This window comes from Vanessa cardui, chromosome 18 (genome assembly GCF_905220365.1).
Source record: "Vanessa cardui chromosome 18, ilVanCard2.1, whole genome shotgun sequence".
NCBI classification, from domain to species: domain Eukaryota; kingdom Metazoa; phylum Arthropoda; class Insecta; order Lepidoptera; family Nymphalidae; genus Vanessa; species Vanessa cardui.
In genome coordinates this window covers 1,475,921-1,503,380 of record NC_061140.1, presented here as the reverse complement: position 1 = coordinate 1,503,380, position 27,460 = coordinate 1,475,921, and the positions used below count along the sequence as shown (strand labels likewise).

Here is a 27,460-nt window from a genome sequence, read left to right as displayed (position 1 = left end):
AAATTAGCACTAAGGCTCTTTAATTAAGTTTAAGATTAAACATTTTTTTTTTCTCTTTTTTACGCTATTATTTGGCGGGTGAGCATTTGGGCCACCTGATGGTAAGCCATCACCCATAGCCAATGGCACTGTAAGAAACACTAACCATTCCTTTCAACGCCAATGAGCCACCAACCTTGGGAACTAAGATTACGTCCCTCGTGCCTGTTACACTGGCTCACTCACCCTTCAAACCAGAACACAATAATACCAATTGCTGTTGTTTGGCGGTAGAATATCTGATGAGTGGGTGTTACCTACCCAGACGGACTTGCACAAAGCCCTACCACCAAGTAAATATTGAGATCCGAATTTAATTGTCATTTTATTTTTATTAGGGTTTGAAATATAGTTTTGATTTATTAGTTATTTTGTTAGGTGTATTTTTTTGTAATCTAGTTCCTGCATAACTATTTTAATATTTGCAACGTTTGACTCACAGAATTAAACAAGATAAAAACTTAACAAGATTCCATTCACGGTTTCTTAGCAGGTGATAAGCATCATGTGTCCTTTTTTTGTGTCCTGACTAATGCAACGTTTCATAGAAATAGCGTAACAAACAAACAAATTTATATATTTTTTTTATTCATAATATTTGCTAGGAATCAAATAGGCTTATTACAAGCACTTTCGAATCAAAGCTTTATAGGATTAATTTAATGTAAAGCTTCCATCATAACATATGCACATAGTGAAAGGCTTGTGCGGAAGCCTTTTGCGATGTCATGAAAAACATACAGAGATAAAGAGCGTTTTTTTTTTATCAGTAAGTTAATTAACATGATATTCGTGTCATACCGAAATTTTGATGGAAAACCTCGCGTGTTACGTAAAAAAAATATCTTTGCGTAATGACGTCGGAAAATAATTACTTTGGAGACCGAAGAATTTTCACATTTAGCTAATTAGGGACATTATGAGATTAAACATTTCCAGCTAAAATACTCTTTATTTATTAGTAACTGATGTGATTAAGACTACTTCTTGGATTTTCTGATGTAGCTGTTACAATATTATGTATTTACACCATCTTGCGTGCATTGTCGGACCGCTGGGATTCACCAATACTAGCTCACAGGATACGACTTCACGTAGTCCAGTAGAATAGTTTAAAATTAGTTAAAAAAAAAAAAATGTCATATATAATTAAGTAAAATTGCTTTTGTGAACTTACTAACCAATTTAGGTATTAAGATTAATTAATTTATTTTTACTAACACTATATGGATCTATGTAAATTATAGTTTGAAATAAATGATTATTATTATTATTATTATTATTTGTTCGTAAAAGGAGGTCCCCCCCTAGATATTCTAAGAAACATTATATCAAAGAATAACCGTCCAAACTAAGTGATATTCCTTGAGAGGTTACACTAGCTCACTCACTCAACCGGAACGCAAAAATTCCAAATATTACTGTTTGGTGGAAGAATGTCTGATGATAATCTAGATGACAAGGCCAAGTTCAAAACACCAAATTAATTGCTTGTTTTATAATTGTACAATATTATTTATAACATAGATTAAAAGACTAAAAGACTTTGCTCCTCTTGAGCATGAAGAATATTTTTGACTTTGTTCCACAGTTTTTTTCTCGCTGGAAAAAAGAGTTACGCCCTACTTTATGTGGGAGCTAGATATCTGTCGTCTATCGTCTCGGCCTCGGTGCCCAGGATACCTAGTCACCGGAATGCCCACTATAAAACCAGCGTTATGTTCAGTCTCTTCGCCGGACGTAACAGAATCGCTTTCTCATGCTACCGTGACGGATATTCCACCCTGTTCCAGAGAAGGGTAACGAAATTGTATCCAATAAATGCACTGATGCTTTCCTTTGACAACATCACATACATTACTCTGATCCCAATGTAAGTAGCTAACGTACTTGTGTAACGGAATATCCGAAGTGATGATACACCACAAACACCCAGACCCAAGACAACATAAAAAACTAATGATCTTTTTTCTATATCGACTCGGTTGGGAATCGAATCCGGGACCTTGGAGTGGCATACCGATGAAAATTGGTGGACACAGTGCTCGACCACGGATTTCGTCAAAGTTTTAGATAAACGAAACCACAATTAAATAAAAAATAGAAAATCAGTTGATTTGCAGTCGCAACCTTCGGAAAGAAACCCCATCAATTTCGTTCGTGGCTTTTTATCAAGATCACCAATTACAGTGATTGACTTCCAAATAGATCTCTTGTCGTCTTTGTATTGCTGTGCCCCAATTTGAACGGCGAGTCATCCAGAGTAATAACAGGCACAATATAGATTAGAGACATCGCTTTAGGCATATGTCATAGGATGTTTCACACTTTATAGGCCTTTTGTTTCTTATGTAGGTAAAAATAACTTCCAGTTTTTAATTTATTTCATGCAGTCATCATTTTTTAGTCGGCCTCTTTCAAAATAATTTTTACTAATATTATAAATGTGAAAGTAAATCTGGTTGTCTGTTTGTGCCTCCTTCTCTACCAGAACCGAATTTGATAAAATTTGGTATGAAGCAAACTTGAACTCCAAGAAAACACATAGGCCTAACACATGACAACCAATCTCTAAAACGCGAGCGAAGCCACTGGCAAGAACTAGTATAATATACAATTTATATTTTCAGTGGTAATTGAGTGTATTTTAGAATTCATGTATTAGAGCGCTCAGTTGTGATAAATGCACATAGTTATACGAGTTATTTTGATATTTTAAGCACACACACATATGTATCTATACACATAGACGTGTATTCGGGAGATCGTAACACTATCTCAGTAAAACAATAAAATGGATATCAAAATCACAAACAGAAAAAGATCTTTGATAAAAGACTTCTATTTTCAAACCTAAACTGTGTGGATTGAATGTAGTGGTACCCATGTAGGACTCTGAAGACTACCTGATATAACGGCGTAAAAAAATCCAAAAAAGTCAGCGACAAACTGTATATTTAACTTCACGAGTAAAATTTTAGTGTCTCCTTCTTTTGTTTCGTCAAGGACTCCAGAAGCAACGACCTCATGCGTCACGCTGGATTGTATTACATGACATTTGGAACTTAATTTGACTTTTTTTTTAATTTACATCAAACCATTTTTCGCTTCGTTAAATTGTAGACGTATTTAAAATCTGAATTGCTCTTGGGTACGATGGCGCTCGAAATTTTCTGCATATTTGTACAACGAGTAAATGTTTAATTTAAATAAAATATAATAAAACAAAACAATTTAATAATAAAATATAAATTATTCAGTGAATTCGAAATGAAATAAAAAAAAAATGTTGGAGTGCGATGACCTTTTTTCCAAACAATCAGACGTAGTGGTTTAATTTGGATCGTGCAAAAATATCAATTTTTTTAGCCGCCATTTTGATCCTCCTTTTATTCTTATCCGACTTTAATAGTTAGTTAATTTTCTATCGGGTCGTGATATACTTTATTCAACCGGTTATATCTTGATGATCTCATTTCATTTGTAAAACAAATTCTATAAAAGTTTAATAAATCTTTATCATCCGATAAAGATAACACTCAACACTGCTGTAGCTGAAACTTATATATATCACACAAAAAAAAATATTTATTTTAATTAATATTTGGTCTTACTTAACGTATGAAACTCTTTCACACAGTATGCACTCACACATACACAATACATATATTGTGGATGTTTCACAGTAATATCAGGTCACTGGGTGTCTCATACAGTCATAGCAACGAGCTCCGAATAAAATTATATCATTAAAATACCTTTTAAAATGTTAAATTATTTTATGATAAATCTTTGATACCATCAGTAAATGGTCGCATTATACATTAATCGCATTACATAAATCAAGGTTACAGTTTTATGTTTGAAGCAATTAATATACTGATAAATTGAGAATGTAACGCTTAACCGATTTTAATCGAGTTTTATGTAGAGGTAAAGATCTCCATATAAACTAGAACATTCCATTCTTATAACGAACTCGGTTGTGTTGAGAGCTTAAATATTAACCAAGAAATCTGAGAGTTCACTTATTCCTACTTTAAACTACAGTTAATTTTAAGCCGCGGCGAGTTCTGAACTAACTCGTTAATTGAGTAACTTTATTTCTATACTAACACAGTGTTCATTATTACGGTTAAAGTTTACTACACATTTATTTAACCAGGAAAATTCTAAACTCACTTTAAAAAATGAGTTAAGTGTATATAAATGAAACTATGTGAAAACTGAAAGGAAAGTTTATTTACGTTTGTTTATCTGAACACTTTTTAATATACATACTCGTCTGTGTATATTAATGTTTCAACAAATTTTCTTTTGTTTTATGAATTAGATCGCTGATAATTAATTCTCGACGTCCAAAAGTGTGTTCTTTGATCTATAAAAATTAAATATGCTTATGCAAGGGATCCTATCTCAGACACACACAAATTCATAATATTAACGCTTGACCGAATTTCAACTAGTCTAATTTAAATTATTTTTCGCAAACATGGAACTAAACGCAAGAATATTTTTGTGCCTCTCTTTGAAAATCCTTTGGGACGGCAATCCGGCACAATTAGAGAGACACCAGCCTTAGAAATGGGAATCAATCAGTGTCCATTCCCTAATATCAGGTATCTACTAAGACAATAGGCAATGCGAAAAATGGAATAAAAAAAGTATCAATTATTGTAATCAGTATATATTATGAATTTAAATTGGTTATTTATTAACGAAAGTTGAAAATAATACTTAATTTATTCAAAAATAAAAAAATAAAAATGCATTTCACGTCACCGACACCATAGCAGCGCCATATTGTCCGTTTTCGCGCGCTTATATTGAATTATTAACATGATATTTTTCGGGTTTTTTTTTGGGTTCCTTAACCTCTACTAAATAATATAAAATGTATTTTAAAAACCAGTCAAATAGTCTATTAAATGTATCAATGCGAGAGTATTAAATGAAATGGTGATCAAATTTTGTTTAAACACACACATAGATAAACAGAAACACACACATAAATCGTGTATAGACAGAACGAAATTCGTTACAAAACTTTCATGATTTTTAAATGGTCTAAGTTCATCCATTGTAATTACTTGTTAAAACTCCATTACGAACTGATTGAGCCGTTTCGTTTATCAAACTATCAAGTGGAAGTCTTATTAATGATCGTTCAGCGTTTTTGATTGCGTGATGCTGTTGAAAGTTGCCCAAGATTAATTGCTTTAGCGTTTCACTGAAATTACAATCATCGGTTTTCATTTCGAGGGACTTTTTCGAGAGTGATGAGATATTTCAAGGTCAAATGTAACACGTTGCGTATATCATAAAATATCAATAAAAGTCAACGTCCAAATCTTTATTATATAAAGTCATTAGATTTCTTAATTGTAAACTAACTAAATATCTATTCACACAACAGTACGCCCACACATAGAAACAAATATAATCTTACTTGTATTCTTACGCACACTACCATCTTTTGAGTACAGTCAGTGTAAGAAAACCTTCGTCAGTTTTCAAATTCATTCCTTTATCGAGTATTACACTCTTAGTACCTTTTGAATCTAAACAACAAATCAATATATATAGTAAAGCAGATTATCGCTCATACTGAGAACACGAAAATAGATCTTGAGCAAATTTCGTTAAGCCGGTCACATCCGAATTAAATACGCTGTCCCAAATTATCAATATTTATTTCTTATGTGAATATAATCTTTACACAAACGTTATAACTTATAATATCATGTGACCTAATATATTCGTCAATTTAACACGTCGATTTCCATGCGCTTGCTTTCTCGGGTTGAACTGACGCAAGAATCCAAAGCGACGAATAGCGTCAGATAGCGCGATAGGGAGCTATTTCTATTGGTTGTATAAATCGGCAGTAAACGGTATTATTAAAAGCCGATGCTACATCTAAATTGTGTCGTACCTATACCAATTCAATATTTGAGTGAAACTCACCTGTCACTAAAAGTGTCACTTCTGACAAGCGTCAGAGCTTCTCATAATTGAATTCATCAGAGGTACAATTAAGTAAAACATCAAGGTTAAGGAGCATGAAATCTCATATGTACGTTTAGGCGACATGCTGTCTAATAAAAAATAAAAGTAAAAAGGTATTGATTTTATTGAAGCCTAACTTTGAGAACAAAGAATGTTAAAAATCGTTGGCATAGATTTGATACTATTTTATCGTGATAGCTAATATATATAGGCTAACTAGTAAGTCACTGGATTCCCTGATAAGAAGTAGTCACCCTCTGTCAATAGACTGCTCCAAGGCTGAGTGTAGAAATCTGCAAAGATGAAATTTTTTACACATTATCGGATCTCCTAGATAATACCACCACCAAAATTGGATTGCCATTTTTAGATTGCTATCTAGAATATCCTTGGTAGTCGCCATTTATACCCTATGCACCAGTTTTCCCCATCCGTCTTCGCTGTCGATGCTATAAAATACATACAACATTATAAAGGAAAAAATGGAATAAAGAAGAAGCCAACATGTGTGAACTATTTTTTGCCCGAGGGTTCGCTTGCGTTTTAGGGTTTGGTTATCATGTGTTAGGCAAAAAAGTAGCTTATGTCCTCTTGTTCAAGTTCAAGTTTCACACCAAATTTTATCCAATTAGGTTCATTGGTTTGGTCGTGAAAGAGCGACAGATTCCAACAGGTCCAGTGTCTGATAGAGATGGTAAAGTTGGACGAGACTTAATTTTTTTTTTAATTTTCGATAGTCGTGACGTCGATACGAGAATCCGGTTACAGCTCTAACGTGTAAGTTAATTTAGTCGGTGGTCTGACACGAGCTTTGAATGAGGAATTGGTTATTTCGAAGTGGGTTTATGTTTCGAATATTTTCTGATAGATATTTATCTACTGGTAAAGTGGAAGAGGATAGAATTTGAAGTGATTCAGTTACGAAACTGTTATTTTAGAGGTCTATTAAATTATTTTTTATCACTATTTATTTATGTTTAGCTGAGGCGGCAAATTTTAGGCGCGACCGACAAAGTCTATGTACTTCTAGGTTTTATAACGATTTTCTCAGTCACTGTCGCAATGATAATCTATATCATCATTGTAAGTGTAATTAACTTACTATATTTCAGTCTCACTGATGATTTTGAGACCATTGAGTCGAATTTTATGAAAATTGGTATGAAACACGCTTGAATCCCAAAGAAGGACTTAAGTACCCTTGAACATTTATGAAGATGCGGGGGACAAAATTAAAGTAAAATTAAAACCACGCATGAAGGGTTTAGTACCATTGACTAGGTAAACAACAATAGGTACACACATTATTGATATCGAGCAAAAATAGGCAAAGAATGGGAATGGTGGAAACTTTCTATGTACGGGATATTAATTATATATGTATTTTATTTTGTTTTTAGTATCTGTTGTTAAAGCGGCATCAGAAATTCATAACCTGTGAAAGTTTTAAGTATCCAGCTAGCGTGATTCTTGAGATATAAAAGATTATAAATAACTGGTTGTGAATAAATTAAATCTCATAACAGTTAAATTATACGTCCAAATGAATAATAGTTGTAAGTCTAGTAAACTATTCTGTAACTAAATGCGGCAAGTCGAGCGTAGTAAATCAAATGTTAAATCTAACTCGACTGTCTACGTTGATTGCTATCCTGATGAGTCGTCTTTGAATACATATTATGTATATTATAAGGCTTATACATATATCAAACAAAACTATTACAATTATACGTTATCCCACATACTAATGACTAATTGATACTTGGTGGTAGGGCTTTTCATCGCCAAATAACAGTACTTGGTATTGTTGTGTTCCAGTTTGAAGGGCGTTAATAGGCACAAGGGACACATCTTAGTTCCCAAGGTTGGTGGCGCATTGGCGATGAAAATATTGATGAATGTTTCTTACAGCGCCATTGTCTGGCAGTCATGACCACTTATCATCATATGCTGGTCTGACGATCAATACCAAAAATATGAACGATTTTCTAGAAAATATATTTAAATATATTTTATAAGGATATAGATTTTACCAAAACTCAGCACAACAACAACAACCTGTAATTTCCCACTGCTGAGCTAAGGCTTCTTCCTTTGAGGAGGCGTTGAACATATTCCACCACGCTATTTCAATGCAGGTTGATGGAATACACATGTAGAGGAATTTCTATAAAATTAAACACATGCAGGTTTCCTCACTATGTTTTCCTTTACCGAGAACAAGATGGATTATAAACACAAATTAAGCACATGAATATTCATTGCTTGCCTGAGTTTAAAATCAATCATCAGATTGATTGTTTTATTTCGAACGATTTACTAGAGTCCTTATGTATTTTATAAGAATATATATTTTACCGAAACTCAGCACAATGACAATTTATATTCGAGCTCAATACATTTGATACTTTCATCCCAGGAAATGAAAGGATTCCTCGCGATAGTCAATCTGTCTCAATTTTAAAAGTAGCTTAAGCTCGCGCACAAATCGTCGCTCAGATTTGAATGAATTGTTTCGGTACGCTGCTTCTCACATCTTTAAGAATAACATTTATCAATATATCAAGATATATGTTACAAATACTTCACGTATTTCCATTTGAAACGCAATATATCAGTAATCAAAGATATATTTTATTCAAGTAGGCTCTAACAAGTAGGATGTAATATACTTATAAATATTGATATTACCAAATATTTTTTCAGAAATTTTGGCTTTCATATGGGTAAGTGAAGGAACTGGCTTGAATACTATTACCCAATAATTCGAGGTTAATAACCCTCAAACAGTGTATTGAGAAATTGAGAATAGGATCCCAGAGAACGTTCAAACATAATAAGGTGTATAATTTAAAATATTTTTTGAGGAACGTGACTTTTTAGTTTATATCACATTTGCTTTAGGCGATTAAATTTAGAACAATATTATTGCAATAAGAATTCACAATTGTTAAGTATGTCATATTTATATCGTCATTCTCCAACCCTTATCCTAATTTACTTGGGGTCGGCGCAGCATATCTTCTTCTATACTTTCCTATCATATGTCACATGCAGGTTTCCTCACGATGTTTTCCTTCACCGCCGAGCACGAGATGAATTATAAACACAAATTAAGCACATGAAAAATCAGCTGTGCTTGCCTGGGTTTGAACCTGCAAACCACTGATCCATCTCGACACTCGATTGGAATACAAGTAGTAATACCTAAAACATGTTTATAATGAAAACATAAAAAGTAATCTGTTAATAGAATTTTAATATAATCGACGGTTCGTACGGGATTATCTTAGTGGTGAACCGTACATGTAATATTTGTTTATTTAATAACTAGTTTTCACCCGCAGTTTCGCTCGCGTTTTAGAAGTTTGTTAGTCAAAAAAAAGAGACCCGCTGAGTTTCTTTCGCCGGTTCTTCTCAGGTCAGGGTGTTCCTTTTTCCGAACCGGTGGTAGTGTTTATTTGACAATCAATAAGTAAGTGTAATGCTTCTATATTGAATAAAGGAATTTGAGTTTGAGTTCATGTGTTAGGTTAAAATAGTAGCTTATGTCCTACTTTGGAATTAAAGTTTGGTTCATAGCTAATTTCATGAAATACGGTTCAGCGTTTTGGTAGAAAAAAGGCACCAGATAGACAGACAAAGTTTCGCATTTATAATATATAGTAAGTAGAAGTAAGATAACCATTACTGCGAAGTAAATGAGGATCATTAGTAACTGTTTAATATACTGTAAAATTACATTCAATGTAAATAGAGAGTAAAAACTCAGAACGTAACTCTTTTATTAATATTTTATAAGAGAAGTGACGACGATATCCACTTGACCGATTTGCACGGCCAAGGTTACGGCCAACATCAATGGTATCAAGGCAACTGCTATGTTGTGTGTATAGTATAGATGTACAACTAACTTTTAACATAGATGAAGTTCTGCTTATTTCAAAAATGGAAGTCCAAATTAAAAATTTACTAATTCAAATAGGATTTTAGAAGCACTTTTGAATCTTCGTCAAGCTACCAACGACTCGACATGCAGATTCCAAGAATCGACAAGAAACTCAATAGTTATAATTTGTTCATCGAAAAAAAACCAGTCATGTTGGTTAAATACAATGTAAAATATCCTGCTTGGAAGTCAGCAACTATGAGCTCCATACTTTTTAACATTTTTGTAATTTTGTAATATACCTTCTTTGCAAGTATATTTTTTGGAAATAATTAGAAATTATGAAACGGCAAAGTTAAAGTTTAAATTAGTCGTCCCAAAAATCGGGATCAATATCCAAAATCGATCGAGCAAGATCAACGATGGCTTGTCATCAGCGTGTTTCCCTTCCAAACAATTTTCACCAAGAATTTTACTGATTTAACACAGAATTTGAACGAAGACCTATTGATCCGAAGTCTCGATTTCGTACGCCAACAAGTTCCTTATCAGTTTGCCCATATTACTAGTGATAAAACAATAAATTAATCTCATAGTATATTGGTTTCTGTAATTACTTTTCGAGGGTAGAACAATAACCTTTCTCTATTAAAGATATTACTAGAGTATAATTAGATTTCTTTCATATCACCTTTATAATATATACCTATAATATATGAAAAAGAAGATCAATAAGCCTACGTGTCGTGAGGTCAAAACCTATGCTGACTCAAAAGTCATTGAGGATTGCTATCGAAAAATTCTCAATAAAAGACCAGTTTAAAGACGTTGGAAGTGTTTGGATTACCGTGCCTTGGTAACAACTTAAAGCCATTCGTTATACTCCTGAATTCACCTTGGTTTTGAATTTACCGTCAATCAAATCGGTGATAAAAAATGCGTCCGTGTTTCACACAAACACATGTAGGAAAAGTTCATTAGTTTTCTCTGTTGTGTTGGGTCAGAGCGTCTGTGGTACCGTCGTTACGTCTAATTATCCATAACACAAGTGCTTCAGCTACTTATAATGGGATCAGAGTAATGTATGTGATGTTGTCCAGTATTTATTTATAATGTCCAGTGTAGATGACCAGTGCTCTTTAAGATTGACAGCCATTATTATTTGTATTTATAATACGTCGTTGTAGAATTAAATAAGCCTTTCGATACCGTGAGCAGAGAGGGACTGTTTGAGTTACTCGAAATAGTTGGGTGTCCTCCAAAGCTGCTCAAACTCATTAGATCATTCCATGAAGAAACGAAAGGATCTGCCGTTTTTGACGGAAAAATGTCGGAACCATTTGATATGCGCAGAGGCGTGCGACAGGGTTGCGTACTGGCACCTACTCTGTTTGGCATTTTCTTTTCATTGCTTTTAAAAGTAGCCTTTGGTGACAATCAGCAGGGTGTGCATCTGCACACACGGATTGATGGAAAACTCTTCAATATTGCTCTCTTAAAGTCAAAGCGCAATCGGGTAGATATGTTCGCGGATAGTCTTCTTCTTGCCGATGATGCCGCCTTCATTGCTACGTCTTCTTATGAACTTCAAACCATGATGGATAAATTCTCTCATGCGTGCAATCTATTTTCAATGTCCATCAATGCGAAGAAGACTCTTATATTCGCCCAAGGATTTGCTGAAAAACCAGTCATACTGCTGCATGGCGTTCCCTTGGACGTAGTGAGTAAGTTTTGCTACCTCGGTTCGACCGTAACGAGCAATCTGTCGCTTAGTGCGGAGATCGATATACGCATCGGTAAAGCGGCGACCATGTTTGGGAAGCTTAGAACAAGAGCATGGGACAACAACCACCTTACTGTCCGAGTTAAAATTCTCGTGTACCAAGCGTGTATCTTGAGCATACTCTTGTACGGAGCAGAAACCTGGACATCGTATGCAAAACAAGAGTACAGGCTTAATGCTTTTAACATGCGTTGTGTGCGCAATATCTTGGGAGTTACGTGGAAGGACAGGATCACAAATGAAGCAATCCTAACGAAAGCACAACTTCCTAGTCTCAGCGCCCTCCTCAAACAATGTCGTTTGCGCTGGGTGGGACATGTGCACCGTATGGATGCTTCTAGACTACCTAGAAAGGTCTTGCTGGGCGCTGTAGCGAATGCCAAGAGAAATGTAGGACGTCCGTTGATCCTACGCTTTAAAGATTGTGTCAAGCGAGATCTCACTTCCTTTGGTATCGAGCATAGGGAATGGGAGAAACTCGCGGAAGACAGGGATCGATGGAAGCTTCGGATTGCACAAGGGGTCCAGCTACACGACACAGCGTGGTTCGAAAAACTCGCCACCAAAAGAGCCAAACAGCAGGACAGCGATAACATGCCAGCAGGCGCATCCGTCGCGTTGTACGCCTGTTCCAGATGCGGCCGGTCTTGCCGTTCCAGAATCGGTCTGCATAGCCACCAACGAAAGTGTCCATTATAATCACACACTGTCTTAAATCATCTGTAATAGATGAAAAGGCCAATGATGATGAAGTGGTAACTGGGCCACCTGATGTTAAGACGTGGTCACTATTATCTGTTTGGGTTATAAGAAATATTTCCCAATGTGCCACAAGCCGTGATAACTAAGAACGTATACTTGTAATGTCTTGAGTAGTTCACATAGTAATGTGAATATTACGTGCATTTTCTAGTTTATTATACACAAGCCTGGCACTTTACGATAGTTGGCTCCAGATACAGTTCTCTGACTATTGGGGTTATTTATAAAGTCAATAAATTAGTTCAGAGGAATTACAATTTAACTGAAATTGAGATGATTAATAGAATTCTGCACTATTATTATATCTATACTAATATTATAAATTCGAAAGTTACCGCTTACTACGTTACTTTGTCTATGACCTTATTCCGCTTAAAATGCTGAACCGATTTTGATAAAATTTCCAATGAAGATAGTTTGAGTCCCCGGAAAGGATTATGGTTATGGTTATATGCGCGACAAATAGGTGAATAACTGAAAATCACGTTAACCAATTTTGATGATTCTTTTTTTATTATAAAGGATATACTTTAAGGGTAGTTTGGTGAAAGTTTAGTAAGGTTCTGAGCACAGGATCCATGACAAATTAAGGGAACGGGAGGGAACGGAACAATTCTGAGGAGCACGTTAGCAATACTCGGTCGAATCTTTTATTTATGGGTTACTTGGATTTTTAAATCGTAACCACGTTCCGGAAGCAATAATTATAACTACGTTATATAATCGTAAATCGACTTTTAAGTAGTCTAACATTTTTCATTTCATTTTACCTAGGAGGACTCTCAAAAATATGTTAAATATGCAATTATTTTTATTACTTTTTAGTGCATTTTAATTTATTTTAAAATACTGTTTTGTTTGAAGTCGGTTTTTCTTTTTGTTAAAATTTTATTTATGTGGTTAAAGCCGCAAATCCATCTATTTCGTTATTTATCTATATAAATATAATAAAATTGGAGTTTCTGTTTATAATATTAAAATTGCCCTTTTTTACTCAATGCACATGCATGAGTAAAAAAGGGCAGGGCAGGTAACTGATATAATAAGGAGCAACATAGGCTACAATAATTTTTTTTTGTTAAATTCAAACACGTACAAGGTCGCGGGCACAGCTAGTATATAATAATTTTATATAATATAGCTTGTAATAATATAAAGTGCAAATAAAATGAATTGTTTCGCTAAAAAAAACGTCTACGCGAAATTTTATTACGTTAAATCTTCACTCCAGATAAACGTGAGAAATATTTGGAAGCATGCCCAATGACACGCGCTATCTGTTTTCAATATCACCGAGAATGTCTAAAACTAGATGACACTGTTTTTTACCAACAATACCATTATTTCAGCTTTATTTCATTTGATATGCGATTTTATTTCGGATGTATTTTAATTTAATTAACAATATAAAGGTAATAAAGTTTATCCAAGTCCAATAATATGTGCTAAAATTATATGCTGTTTGAAGGAAGAATTTTTGTATATTTCCACTATTTTAGTATTTATAGTAACCGCAGTTAAAGTTCTAATTATAAACTACTAGTAGCACGCGACTTTGCTCGAGGTTTAGGGTGTTGTTTGTCATGTGTCAGGCAAAAAAGTAGCCTATGTCCTTTCTTGGAGTTCAAGTTTGCTTCATACCAAATTTCATCAAATTCTGTTCAGTGGTTTGGTCGTGAAAAAGCACTAAACACACAGAGATACTTTCACATTTGTAATATATCGACCTGCCCCGGCTTCGCACTTGTGCAATACTGATGCTAAATATACTACAGGATTTATTTATTTACGAAATCACAATACAAAATTCTAAAATTCAAATTCAGTATTTCTTTTCTATATTCCCCGTTTATTATAAAAACGGGAGGTTTTTCTCGAATCATTCCATCTATTAAAAAAACCGCATCAAAATCCGTTGCGTAGTTTCAAAGATTTAAGCATACATAGATATATAGGGACAGAGAAAGTGACTTTGTTTTATACTTTGTAGTGATATAGATTTGAATGATAAAACATTGAGTGAACTACAAGCAGCTATTTGAGCTAATTCTACTTTAATATATCCATGACATCAATTCTCATATAAAGAATTGTGATATTTTACTTCCAGCAGAAATACCATAGACATGTGACGGGAATGTAAAATGAAACGTGAGTAATACACTCGTATCTCGTAAAACAAGGAAATGGCCATGTTATGGGGAACATGGCACTGTGTTCACCTTCGTAAATGAGGGTTCTAAAAATATTGGCTAAGAAATATTATATAACGTCTAAATTTATTTTGTCTTTTATAAATATTTTGTTTGCGTGTTCGTAACGTATAATAATAATAACGTTTTATGGATTTCGAAAATTTAGACTATGTCCAACTTTATAGTTTAAATGAAACCTTTTTGCGTCAATAACGTTTAATTCAAACGTTACACTTAAATTTAACGTTCGAATTTTAGTCTCATATTTGGTAATACTTTATTTTGATTTTCATTAAAATACCGACTTAGGACCACCTACCCAACTTCCATACAACCTCTCTCCTTATTGGGTTGTCTGGAAGAAATGGCTACTTAGCCATAAGATCGCCCGTTGTACTCTACAATATTATATATTATAACAAAACCCTAAGATTAATTTAATAAAAAAAAAATATAACACGAATGACTAAACTATACTTTACAGATCTTTATTTATTTATATTTGAACACAATTACCATCACTACATAACTTTAATCGGTTACAAGAATATTTCAATACATAGACGGTTAATTAGTATGTACGTATGCAAGAACAGTAAATACCACGACCAATACAAACAGACTCGAACCTAATCGACCGACAGTCAACAACAACAGCCTGTAAATTCCCACTGCTGGGCTAAAGGCCTCCTCTCCCTTTAAGGAGACGGTTTGGAACATGTTCCACCACGCTGTTCCAATGCGGGTTGGTGGAATACACATGTGGCAGAATTTCTATGAAATTAGTCACATGCAGATTTCCTCACGATATTTTCCATCACCGCTGACCACGAGATGAATTATAAAGACAAATTAAACACATGCAACAGCGGTGCTTGCCTGGGATTGAACCCGCAATCATCGGTTAAGATGCACGCGTTCTAAACACTGGGCCATCTCTGCTCTCACCGACAGTCAACCGAACATTAAACCCGTCACTAAGCGTTGTGCCGTATATATGTGATTCCGTTCGGTCCTGTTTGAGAAGAGGGTAGTTCTTGTATGAATATAATAATTGTAACATATTATAATGTGTATCATGTGGTTTACAATAAAGTATAAATAAATAAATGAAATAAATAATAAAGCATATATTAATATTTAATGAATAAGTACCATGTATTTGCAAACCTCGGTATGAAATGTATTACAAAGTGCCGTACAATGTATTATCCAAATTGAGACTAACTACCTAATATCTTAGATCCAAATACTAGTTTCATTCGTTTTATATTACGGCTTAATGCATTTTTCTATCTATTTGGAATCAAACGATGTCATAAATAAATTAAGCATAGGATTAAAATAGATAATATAATTAACTAACACAACATACATATATATTATTCAATATGTTCATATGAACACAAAATGTAAAAAAAAAATTAAGCTGAAGTCTTACATTTGACAGGAACTACATTATCATTATATCCTATGTCGGGAAATGGTTTAGTACCCACGAAGGACAAAACAACGCGCTCTCATTGGTCAAATCAAATAGCGCGCACTTGCTCCACTTCCTGTTACATATATCCGTTTCCTTTCACCAAAACACTTCCATAGATTACAGGAAAGCGATATGTTATACCACATATAAACCTATATCTATATTAATATTATAAATGTAAAGGTAGGTCGACTAGTATATTTTAGTTACTTTCACAGTATAATGTCCTACGGTATTATGCTTTGGGGTAACGCAGCCGCTATCCAAACTACATTTGTGCTGCAGAAGAGGGCTATTCTCGCAATCTATAACCTAGGAGCCAAGGAATCATTAAGGTATAGATTTAAAGAAATTAAGATATTGACTGTTGCTTCTCAATACATATTTTGTAATGTTTTGTATGTAGGGAAAAATATTAATGTTTTTATGAGAAAATGTGATTCTCATAACATTGGTACAAGGAACAAACACAATCTTGTTACTCCTGTTACTCGACTGCATAGAGTCAGTAACTCTTTTGTGGGGCAATGTATACGCTTCTACAACAGGATCCCAGAAAGCGTTCAAAATGCTTCTGTTGCCAAATTTAAAAAAATTGTTAAGGAGCGCTTGTGTGCAAAAGGTTACCATACAATTAGCGAGTTTATGTTTGATAGCATACCTTGGGAATGAAACGATCGCCTCCTGGCTATTTCTAATCATATACTACTATGTATATTATTAATTTGACAAAAAAAAAAAATAACAAAAAAAAAGACCCGCTGAGTTTCTTTCGCCGGTTCTTCTCAGGTCAGCGTGTTCCTTTCTCCGAACCGGTGGTAGTGTTTATTTGACAATCAATAAGTTAGTGTAATGCTTCTATATTGAATAAAGGAATTTGAGTTTGAGTTTGGTAACTCTGTCAGTTGTTCTTTCAAGACCAAACCGCTAAACGAGAACTTGAACTCCGAGAAAGGACATAGGCTACAACAACAACAACAGCCTGTAAATTCCCACTGCTGGGTTAAAGGCCTCCTCTCCCTTTGAGGAGAAGCTTTGGAACATTTTCCACTACGGATTGGTGGAATACACATGTGGCAGAATTTCTATGAAATTTGTCACATGCAGGTTTCCTCACGATGTTTTCCTGCACCACTGAGCACGAGATGAATTATAAAGACAAATTAAGCACGTGAAACAGCGGTGCTTGCCTGGTTTTAAACCCGCAATCATCGGTTAAGATGCACGTGTTCTAACCACTGGGCCATCTCGACTACACATTGGCTAATTTTTTGCCTAACACATGACAGCCAACATCCTGAAACGTGAGCGAAGCCGCGGGCGACTACTAGTTACAGATAAAGATAATAATTATACGGTAGTCGGAATCGACATTAAATTTCAAGCAATTTAAATGGACCTGTTTAATGATTGGTCAGCTGCACGCTGACCATGCGGGTGTTTATCGTCGTTTAAAGGTTTGTTTGTATTCTGGAATTTTGAATTCTAAAAGTGCGACTGGTTGCAATATTTACTGATGAAAATCACTTTAGAAAGGTTTTATTATTGGCTCTGATCAGAAGACTATTAAATTTTTGCCGCCCCTACTTTTTTTTTGCAACATTTATGATTTGTGTTCTATCGTCCTCATTACATCGGTTTTTTCCCGTTGTTAGTATGATTATAAACTTTGTGATATTTCTGTCAGTTACTAGTTTATTTTTTCAACCCGCTATGTAGTGACGAGTATACGGATTACGGATGTAATATATACATATAATTATAATTTTTTTTTTCTGTAAGATAATAACAAATTAGGGCTAAATTTGCCGCCCCTCTAAATCTGCCGCCCTAGGCTCCATACTTAGCCTTTTGGTAAAACCACCACAGGCTCTGATGTACAAACTGTACAAATTTATCTGGTAGGGCTTTTACCCTACAACGCGAATGAAGCCGTGGGTGGTAACTAGTTATTTAGTATTAGTTTCATATAAATATTAATGAAAATGAACCTTATTGCTAACGATTTAACGAAGTCCACTGAAAATTAAATCACGTACATCAATTATAGTTTTCAATATAAAAATGTCTCTATGTTAGAAATTCACTTAATCGTACGTACTGTACGTACGATTAAGTGAACTTTGACGACGTACTACTAAACTGTGACCTTGAAATCTGATGCTCATCTCGCTCTGCATATTTCTATACGCTCGAAGTAATCAAGGGGCCTATATTAAGAGACGAGTAATATATTCCACATAATAATGACACGTAACGTAACCGCTTGTTAATATCGCAATTCCGTGTTAAGGCCTCTTCCCTTTTTGAGGATGTTTGGAGCTTATATCAACGGGTTTCTTCAAGGGGCTGAATATGTGGGTAATTTTATTTGAAATAGGCGAATTTTCTCAAGATTTTTCCTTCATTACGAGTTGAATTATAAAGCACATAATAATTCACAGGTGCTTGCTCGGGCTTAGAAACTAGTAAATATTGAACTTAAACTAATCATAACAATTATAGTAACTAGCGACTAACCCGGACTTTGCACGGTCGCTTGATGTATGTATGTATATTATTTGTAGCTTATGTGTTATTCTGATGTATAACCTATTCTGAAAAATTTCATCTCAATCCGTTTAGTAGATTTTCCGGGAAAGATTTACAAACATACATACATCCTTACAAACTTTCGCACATAATATTATAAGGATTGGATATTTTTTTTAATTTTTTTACGGTGTGAAGTAGTGCTGTTGGCATTTCTGGCATTTACAGCGTCACCACACTTTCGGGATAGTACTCATGTCCTCAGCCCTGAGTTTGAAAACTGAGCTCGGATTTAAAGTTCGTCCTGAGGGCGTCACCTATAAGATCACACCTCGGCTCAGAACGAAATTGGTGGAGTACAGGATTAGATAAGCGCAAGCATAATATTGTATATTAATTAAAAAATCTTTCCAGCGTAATTCAGAAACCGCAATAAATGAATCAACGCCATCTATTGACGTTAATTTGAAACACATTATACGTCTGAATTTAATAACAGTCTCCATATAGTTGTATTACACGTTCAGTTGAATATTAATTGAAAGACAAGTTAACTATTCCATAACTAGATGCGGCATGTCGAGCTTAGTAAATCAAATGTTAAGTTTAATGTTAACTCAACTGTTTGCGTTGATTGCTAACTTGATGTGTCGCCTTTGAGTACATACAAGTATTAACACTATTTCATACTTGAAATATTTGGAAACAATGTGTTTGGTTTTAAGCAAATTGAACACCATATATAATGACGTTGTTTGGTTTATAAATAAAGAAGTATTTTATCAAGCAGGAAGCCTTTTTGGTTTTACATATTCAAATTAAAATAAGAGCTTGGATAAATATAGGAAAACAGCATATACATTACTCTGATCCCAATGTAGGCAGCTTAAGCACCTTTGTTATGAAAAACCAGAACTAACGACGGCACCACAAACACCCAGACCCAGGACAATATAGAAAACTAATGAACTTTTCCCGGGACCTCGGATTGACGTACCAATGAAAACCGGTGTACACACTACTCGACCATGGAGGTCGTCTATATACTTAATGATTGTTTTCAATTCAGCAATGAAAAAGAAATATAGTAATGAAAACATACTGATAATTTAGAATTTGTATCCACGAAACTGAACCATTCGCACGACTTGCTGAAAGATTCTTATCGAAGAAGAAGCCATATCACCAGTGAGACATATACGGGCTGCTTCTTCTATACATATAATAAAATTGGAGTGTCTGTTTGTAATATTAAAATAGGCCTTTTTTACCCAATGCATGTGTATTTATACACTGGAGATATACCAAAATAATATTTTTGACTCTGGAACGCCTGGATCGATTTTGACGGGACTTTCACTGGCAGATAACTGATATAATAGGGAGTAACTTAGGCTACAATAATATATTTTTTTGTTAAATTCAAATGCGTACACTAGTCTCGGGCACAGCTAGTTCAATAATAATGTTATCAACATTACATGAATACAAAAACCAAATAGCCAAGCCCATAATTTTTCATTAAGAAATAATGTTGAATAGTGGAGTCGTTTTAACTGATTCGTCGGCAAACGATTGCTAATGGCGAAAGTTTGCCATGAGATGAATCATTTTTATGGACACTGGAAAACGTGTCTGTATATTAACTCCTCAGATTCCTTGAAACTCCATAGAGCGGGGACTATTTAATGGCAATGAATTTCTTAAGACCAACTTTGCCTATCACAACTTTATCTTAGGCTATCGCTTAATGAATTGCTTACTTGTAATATTTTCTAGTTGTTTAAATAATTAAGAGATTGGATACTTAATAGAGTGTGTAGTTTACAGTTCATGGAGTTCATTGCTAGAAGATGAAGAAAGAAGAATCCTTATAGCGATATGACATGTTTTCTGGTTTTTTGGAATTTTTGGATATCAATCTAATATGTGTTTATGAGAAATAGAGTCCAAATCAATTAATCATTCAATCAATCAGCCCATTCCGTCCACTGCTGGACATAGGCCTCTCCAATTGCACGCCACTGAGATCATTCTTGGGCTACTCGCATTCAGCTCCTGCCAGCCGTCTTGCGTAAGTCGTCACTCCAACGTGCCTGAGGACGTCCTACACTACGTTTTCCGAGACGCGGTCTCCACTCTAGAACACGTTTTCCCCAACGCTTGTCGATTTTGCGACAAATATGACCCGCCCACTGCCACTTCAGCTTACTAATCCGATGACTTTGATTCTCTGGCGGATCGCGTCATTTCTGATGAGATCCCGCAGAGAAACGCCGAGCATAGCCCTTTCCATAGCACGCTCAACGTCTTTAAACTGGTGGACCAGCCTTGCCGTGAGTGTCCACGTTTCGGCTTCGTATGTCATGACGCGTAGCAGGCACTGGTTGAAGACTTTCGTCTTAAGGCACACTGGGATCAACGATCAACTACGGAGGTCGTCAACAAACACTGATAATTTTAAAAATTTCTAATGTATTGTCCTAAATAACATATCTTTTTAATGTTTTTACTACCCGTGAGAAGCCGGGATGGGTAGTTATTAATTTCAAATAGAACACCAATAAAAAAGATTACGACAAATAGGACAAATTAAAAAATCACAATACAAATAATGGCACTATTATAAAAATTATGATATGGCTCTCAGATATCAATGGCTCATTATTTTGTTCGAGCCTTTGAATCGTTTTCTATGAAACCCTTTACAAATTCGAAATTGATATAATTATTTCATAAGTCTCATTCAATCAAAACATCCTATTATTTTGAGTTTATAATGATTACACGAAAATTTACATAATATATCTATTTATATAATAGTTTATATTCTTGTTATTTAATTTTATTATCATTTTATTTAAAGATAGATAAAGATTTAAACATATCTATATATATAATAAAATTGGAGTGTCTGTTTGTAATATCAAAATAACTCTTTTTTACTGAATGCATATGTGGGAGGGCCCACATACTACTTAAGCAAGTATAAATTTGTAATAACTAATTGAGCCGCGACGGATCAGTGGTTTGAACGCGTACATTTTAACCGATGAATGCGGGTCCAAGCCTAGGCAAGCATCACTGAATTTTCACTTAATATGTGTTTATAATTAATCTCGGGTTAGGCGATGAAGGGAAACGTCGCGAGGAAACCTGTATGCGTCTAATTTCAACGAAGTTCTGCCTCATGGTAACCAACCCGCATTGGAGCAGCATGGTGGAATATGTTCCTAACCTTCTCCTCAAAGGAGATGTTATTATTATTATTTATTTATAATAATTACTCCTTCATTAGGTTGGTTTACAACAGTAGTTATCTCAACCAGTCCTCTCCATCGCACTTTTGGAATCCAAAATTCCAGAATACAAACAAACCCTTAAACGACGATAAACATCCGCATGGTCAGCGTGCTGTTGACCAATCATTAAACAGGTCCATTTAAATTGCTTGAAATATAATGCCGATTCCGACTACCGGATAATTATTATCTTTATCTGTAACTAGTACTCGCCCGCGGCTTCGCTCACGTTTTCGGTTTGATAGATAGCACACCTTGGGAATGAAACGATCGCTTTCTGGCTATTTCATTTCATTTAAATTGTTTATATTATAATACATGAGACAAAAAAGAAACCCGCTGAGTTTCTTTCGCTGGTTCTCAGGTCAGGGTATTTTATTTTCCAAACCAGTGGTACTGTTTCAATTGACCATCAATAAGAAAGTGTAATACTTCTATATGGAATAAAGCAGTTTGAGTTTGTCTAGACAAAAAAATAGTCTATGTCCTTTCTCGGAGTTCAATGCTTTATACCTAATTTCCTCAAATTCGCTTCAGCGGTCCTGAAATAGCGACGGACAGACAGAGTTACTTTCACATTTATAATATTAGTTTAGAATTTTAACCATGTTAGTAGATTAACAATAATTATTTCCTTTAAACGATATTATTTAGGAACAATACAGTTGAATTGTATGAATCAGATTAAGCACTAATATTAAAAATATTAAACAGAATAATAAACGTTACATAAAATATATATAGAATATAGATATTCATTTTTTTATGGCATAGGTTCACGGTCTAATCTCACCTGATGGTAAGTAGATATCGCCCATAGACAATAGCGCTGTAAGAAATATTAACCTTTGCTCAATGTGCCCTACCAACCCTAGGAACTAAGATGTTATGTCCTTGATTGTAGTAGTTACACTGGTTCGCTCACCCTCCAAACCTCCACAACAATACTGAGTGCTACTGTTGGTCCATAACACTATAAAATACATTCTTAATAGAGATTAGTCAACTATACTACATAGAAGACATTATAATTCACAAGATTACGCACAATAACTCTTAAATCTGGTAGTGTTTATTTGACAATCAATAAGTAAGTGTGATTTAAATAAAACTAATTATAACGGATGAATCGCGTATATTAATTATTTTTAAACATCCTGACGTTTCGAGCACTTTGCAGTGTTCGTGGTCACGGGTAGACTAAGATGACATTTGTCTATTTGAAGAACAAAGGAAATATTATTAACAACTACCGCCAACGATTTCTCAATTGATATCCAGAGCATGTTCACAGACTGCAGACTTTGAAGAACGCCTATTTTTGACATCTCCTATATGTTCCTTGACCCTGGTACCGATACTTCTCTTTGTTTGGCCTATGTAAGATAAACCACACTCACATTCGAGTTTATATACTCCTGCAGTTTGTAAAGGGATATTACTCTTGATAGGTCTCAAGAACTGGCTCACTTTCTTATGAGGCTTGTAAACGGTTTTAATCGAAGCTCGCTTCAAGATGTTGCCAATCCTGTCTGTAACTCCTTTCACATATGGTAGAAATGCAGGTTGTCGCTCAACTTTGGGTGGCTTGATACGGCTTCTGCGATGCTGGCGAGGCACGGGCAGCTTGTTCTGGTGGAGTGCAAGCTTGACCTGACGTAGCTCGTCCTCTAGGTGTTCAGCATCGCAGAGATGGTGGGCTCTCTGAAACAAAGATTTGCCAACGGTAGCTAACTGACTAGGGTGGTGGTGCGAGTCACCATTGAGGTATTTGTTGGTGTGTGTGGGTTTCCTATAAACTGTGTGACTTAATGTATTATCAGGATTCTTGATAATAAGGATGTCAAGGAAAGCTAAAGAATTATTTGCCTCTAATTCCATAGTAAATTGAATGTTTTTATTTATAGAATTAAGATGTACTAAAAATGCAGATGTCAGATCACTAGGTAATATTGTGAAAGTGTCATCTACGTACCGTTTATAAAACCTTGGTGTTATTGGTCCGGAGCGAAGAGCTCTCTCCTCCAGGTCTTCCATGAATAAATCGGCGACCACAGGGGATACTGGAGAATCCATGGCTACCCCGTCAACTTGTACATAGAATTCATCATTCCACAATAAATAACCTGATGTGAGGCAGTGATGTAACAGCTCTGCATATTCAATAGGCATGTTGTGTGTCTGTAGCTTCCTCTTGACAATTTCGATGCAGTCTTGTATGGGTAAGCATGTTAACAAAGACTGGACATCAAAACTAACCATTGTCTCGTTGTTGGTTAATTTAAGGTCTTTGATTTCGACTCCCCGGTTTCCTGGGCACCGAGTGCGCCCAGGGTTTGCCCACTAAAAAACCAGCGGTACCCTCACCGCTACCGTGACACTCTGACGGTCGGCCCGACTATGCGCGCCTCCATCACCTAGGGGGGATTCTCGGTGTAAAGAAACCGATCCTATTTCAACCAATAAACGCAAGTCCATACAAACATATGGAATATTTTTATAATTCGACAATGTGTATTCAAACGTACATGCAAAACATCTATCACTGAGCCGCGAAGCTTACGCGTTCCGTCAAGAAAGCAAATTTCATCTAACAGACATCTCGGCACCGTTTTCTCCCTTTTGCCCTAATACGCAACCCTCTCGTAGTTTAGCATTCGTTTTGTATTGTTCAATTTCCCTTATTCACATACATATGGTTTTGGTTAATGCCTATTGAATATATTTAAATTTTCTTGGAACTTAATTGTCGATACTTAGTTCTAATTATTCATTTAATTTCGGGAGTTCGTAGCTACTCGTTATAATAAAAATAATCAATTATTTCAAAAGAAATTTTTACTTCCATATATCACTACGCATATTTTCTTTTTTTTTAATATTATTGTGGACAACATCAGATACATCTCTGATCCCAAGGTAAGTAGCTAAAGCACTTGTGTTATGGCAAATAACAAACACACCAGATACCCAGACCTAAGACAACATAGAAAATAATGAACTTTTTCTACATCGACTCGGTCGAGAATCGAACTCGGGACTTTGGAGTGGTATACCTATGAAAGCCGACGTACAAACTACTCGACCACGCATGTCGTCAAATGAAATGGTAAAAAAACATCAAAATGAGATAGCGGATATACTATTATTATTATTTTTTTTATGACATAGTTGGCAAACGAGTAGGAGGCTCACCTTATGGAAAGTGACTACCACCGCTATGGACATCTGCAGCACCATGAAAGAACCCTGGTGCGTTGCCGGCCTTTAAAGAAGGAGTACGCTCTTCTCTTGAAGGTTCCCATGTGGTATCGGTTTTTCCGACGAAATTATGTCGTTTAAAAGACAAAAGCAGAAAAAACAGCCTTCGAATCGAAAGTGTTTGCAAGAGTTAACAAAACGGGAATCGGATTCCAATTTCACGATGAACATCAAAGTAATCAGCCGGATAAAACTGTCAAATAGGTGATACCATTCCGATTTTATTCGACAAATAGCCGTGAAATTGCCTTAAATTAAGAGTTTTGACAATTTATTGTTAATAATTATAATGAAAATTGAATAAAATAAGAATTTGATTGATAAAGACCACAATATTTACTCAAAAAAATACTATATTAAGTATTATTATACTTTTTATTTATGGAGCTGAGATGGTCCAGTGGTTAGAACGCGTGCATCTTAACCGATGTGTCTAATTTCATCGAAATTCAGCCAAATGTGCATTCCACCAACCCACATTGGATTAGCGTGGTGGAATATGTTTCAAACCCTCTCCTTAACGGAAGAGGAGGCCTTATCCCAGCAGTGAGAAAATTTACAGGCTGTTATTGTTTATGTAAATTCTAACAATGTTACATCCATACATGTCGAACTGATAACCTCTCTTTTTTAGAAGTCGGTTAAAAAAGCATTCCTGGATTGATAAACGTAATACTTTATTGAAATTGCGGCCCCAATAATTCATTAAGATTCGGTCCATTTATTTCAGGGTTAGAATACAAACATACAGTAGAGTAACTTTCGTATAATATATCACATACTCATGACCAAGATAAATGCAGATATATGTACGTACATAATAAAATAGGGACGTAAATTATGACCTAAGCCGGGGAACGTTAAAATATTAGATTTAGGCAATTTCGTGGAATACATACTATTTCAAACTGAATTTATTTCGTTGGCGTAAGCTCGGGTACGTTTTATTTGATGGGACAAAACAGTTATCAAATTTTACGCTCATTACTAATTCCTTATTCGAAAACGTTTCGTTTTTTTTTTTGACGTCGCTCTCTGATCATTGTTTTAAAAGCCTAAGGTTCAATGGATACAATTATAAGGCTCGTATACATTAAGTGTCGGAGTATCACCAAAAAGTTTTTATGTTCATATTTTGATTTTATAATTATATAATTAACAAGCGACCAGCCACGGCTTCGCACGAATGCAAGTGCAATGCTGATACTTAATATATATTGTTAGATTAATATGGCAACACAAATTACATTAAGATGAAGTTGGTACGATTGTTTAAGTTTTTTATGTTGTGTAACGGTTGGCTATACTGTTCCTTGTTCTTTTTCTTCTCTCCATGTTCAAAGTGTACGCTGTGTCGAGTATTATTATAAGTCTAATTAATTAAAATTATATAACAAAGACAGTTTTTCATTCATTATATTTAACATATATGTGTATATATAAATATAACGAGGAGTCAGGCATATACTCGTTATCAGATAATATGATGATATTCAAAATATAAGTCTAGTAATTCACGTTCGTTATATATTTATTTCGATCTTTTTCATCATCATCATTTTTCATCACTTTTTTCGCTGTCATGTGTATTACGTCATACTAACGTCGCCAGTATATACAATAAATAATAAATAATTCCTTGTTTTTGACGCTTTGATATATATTATATATACTACAGAGTCCCTTTATATGCAACGCCCACAGGTTGTTTGTTAGTAGAAAACATAAACCGCTTTGTTCCTGCATTTTAAATGAGTAATATCTTCGAATTGGGCGTTACATATCTGTCTGTGGGTGGAGGAAAGCCGACGATGGAGAGACGTAGCGAAACAAGCTGAAGTAGTATACAGCGAACCAGGACTATGGTTGCAATATAAAAAAAAATACGTAAAAATAGCAAAAAAATTAGTTACAATTAAATTATTTTTCAGTTTAAAATGCAACATTAATTGTACAGGGTAGGCGAAGTTTGACATAACAAAGCACGTCTTTACGCAAATAAAAATCAAGATGGCGGCACACGCACATAGGAAATTGAGGTTAAAAATGTCAAAATTTTCTAAGTTCTCTCTATAATTTGTCCAAAAATCGACCCCTCTCGTTTCATTTGTTTTTCCAAATATAAAAAAGGGACTATTGTAACATACAGGCTTGATTTCAATACTCTGTAAAACGTTCTGAAAAGTTCATATCGGATGT

At 34.9% G+C, this 27,460-nt stretch overlaps 2 protein-coding genes across 2 annotated transcripts in view; both read left to right on the top strand.

The window, feature by feature from the left end:
• The window catches only part of LOC124537211 (zwei Ig domain protein zig-8-like), a 252,669-nt gene that overhangs the window by 8,599 nt on the left and 216,610 nt on the right, over window positions 1-27,460 (top strand). The gene's annotated exons all lie outside the window — the stretch shown is intronic.
• On the top strand, window positions 11,265-12,422 carry LOC124537534. The gene has a single exon (XM_047114408.1). The coding sequence runs from the start codon at window positions 11,265-11,267 to the stop codon at window positions 12,420-12,422; it is 1,158 nt and encodes a 385-aa protein (XP_046970364.1).

Coding starts and splice junctions, on each gene's coding strand:
- LOC124537534 (XM_047114408.1), top strand. CDS start 11,265: ATGTCGGAACCATTTGATATGCGCAGAGGCGTGCGACAGGGTTGCGTA.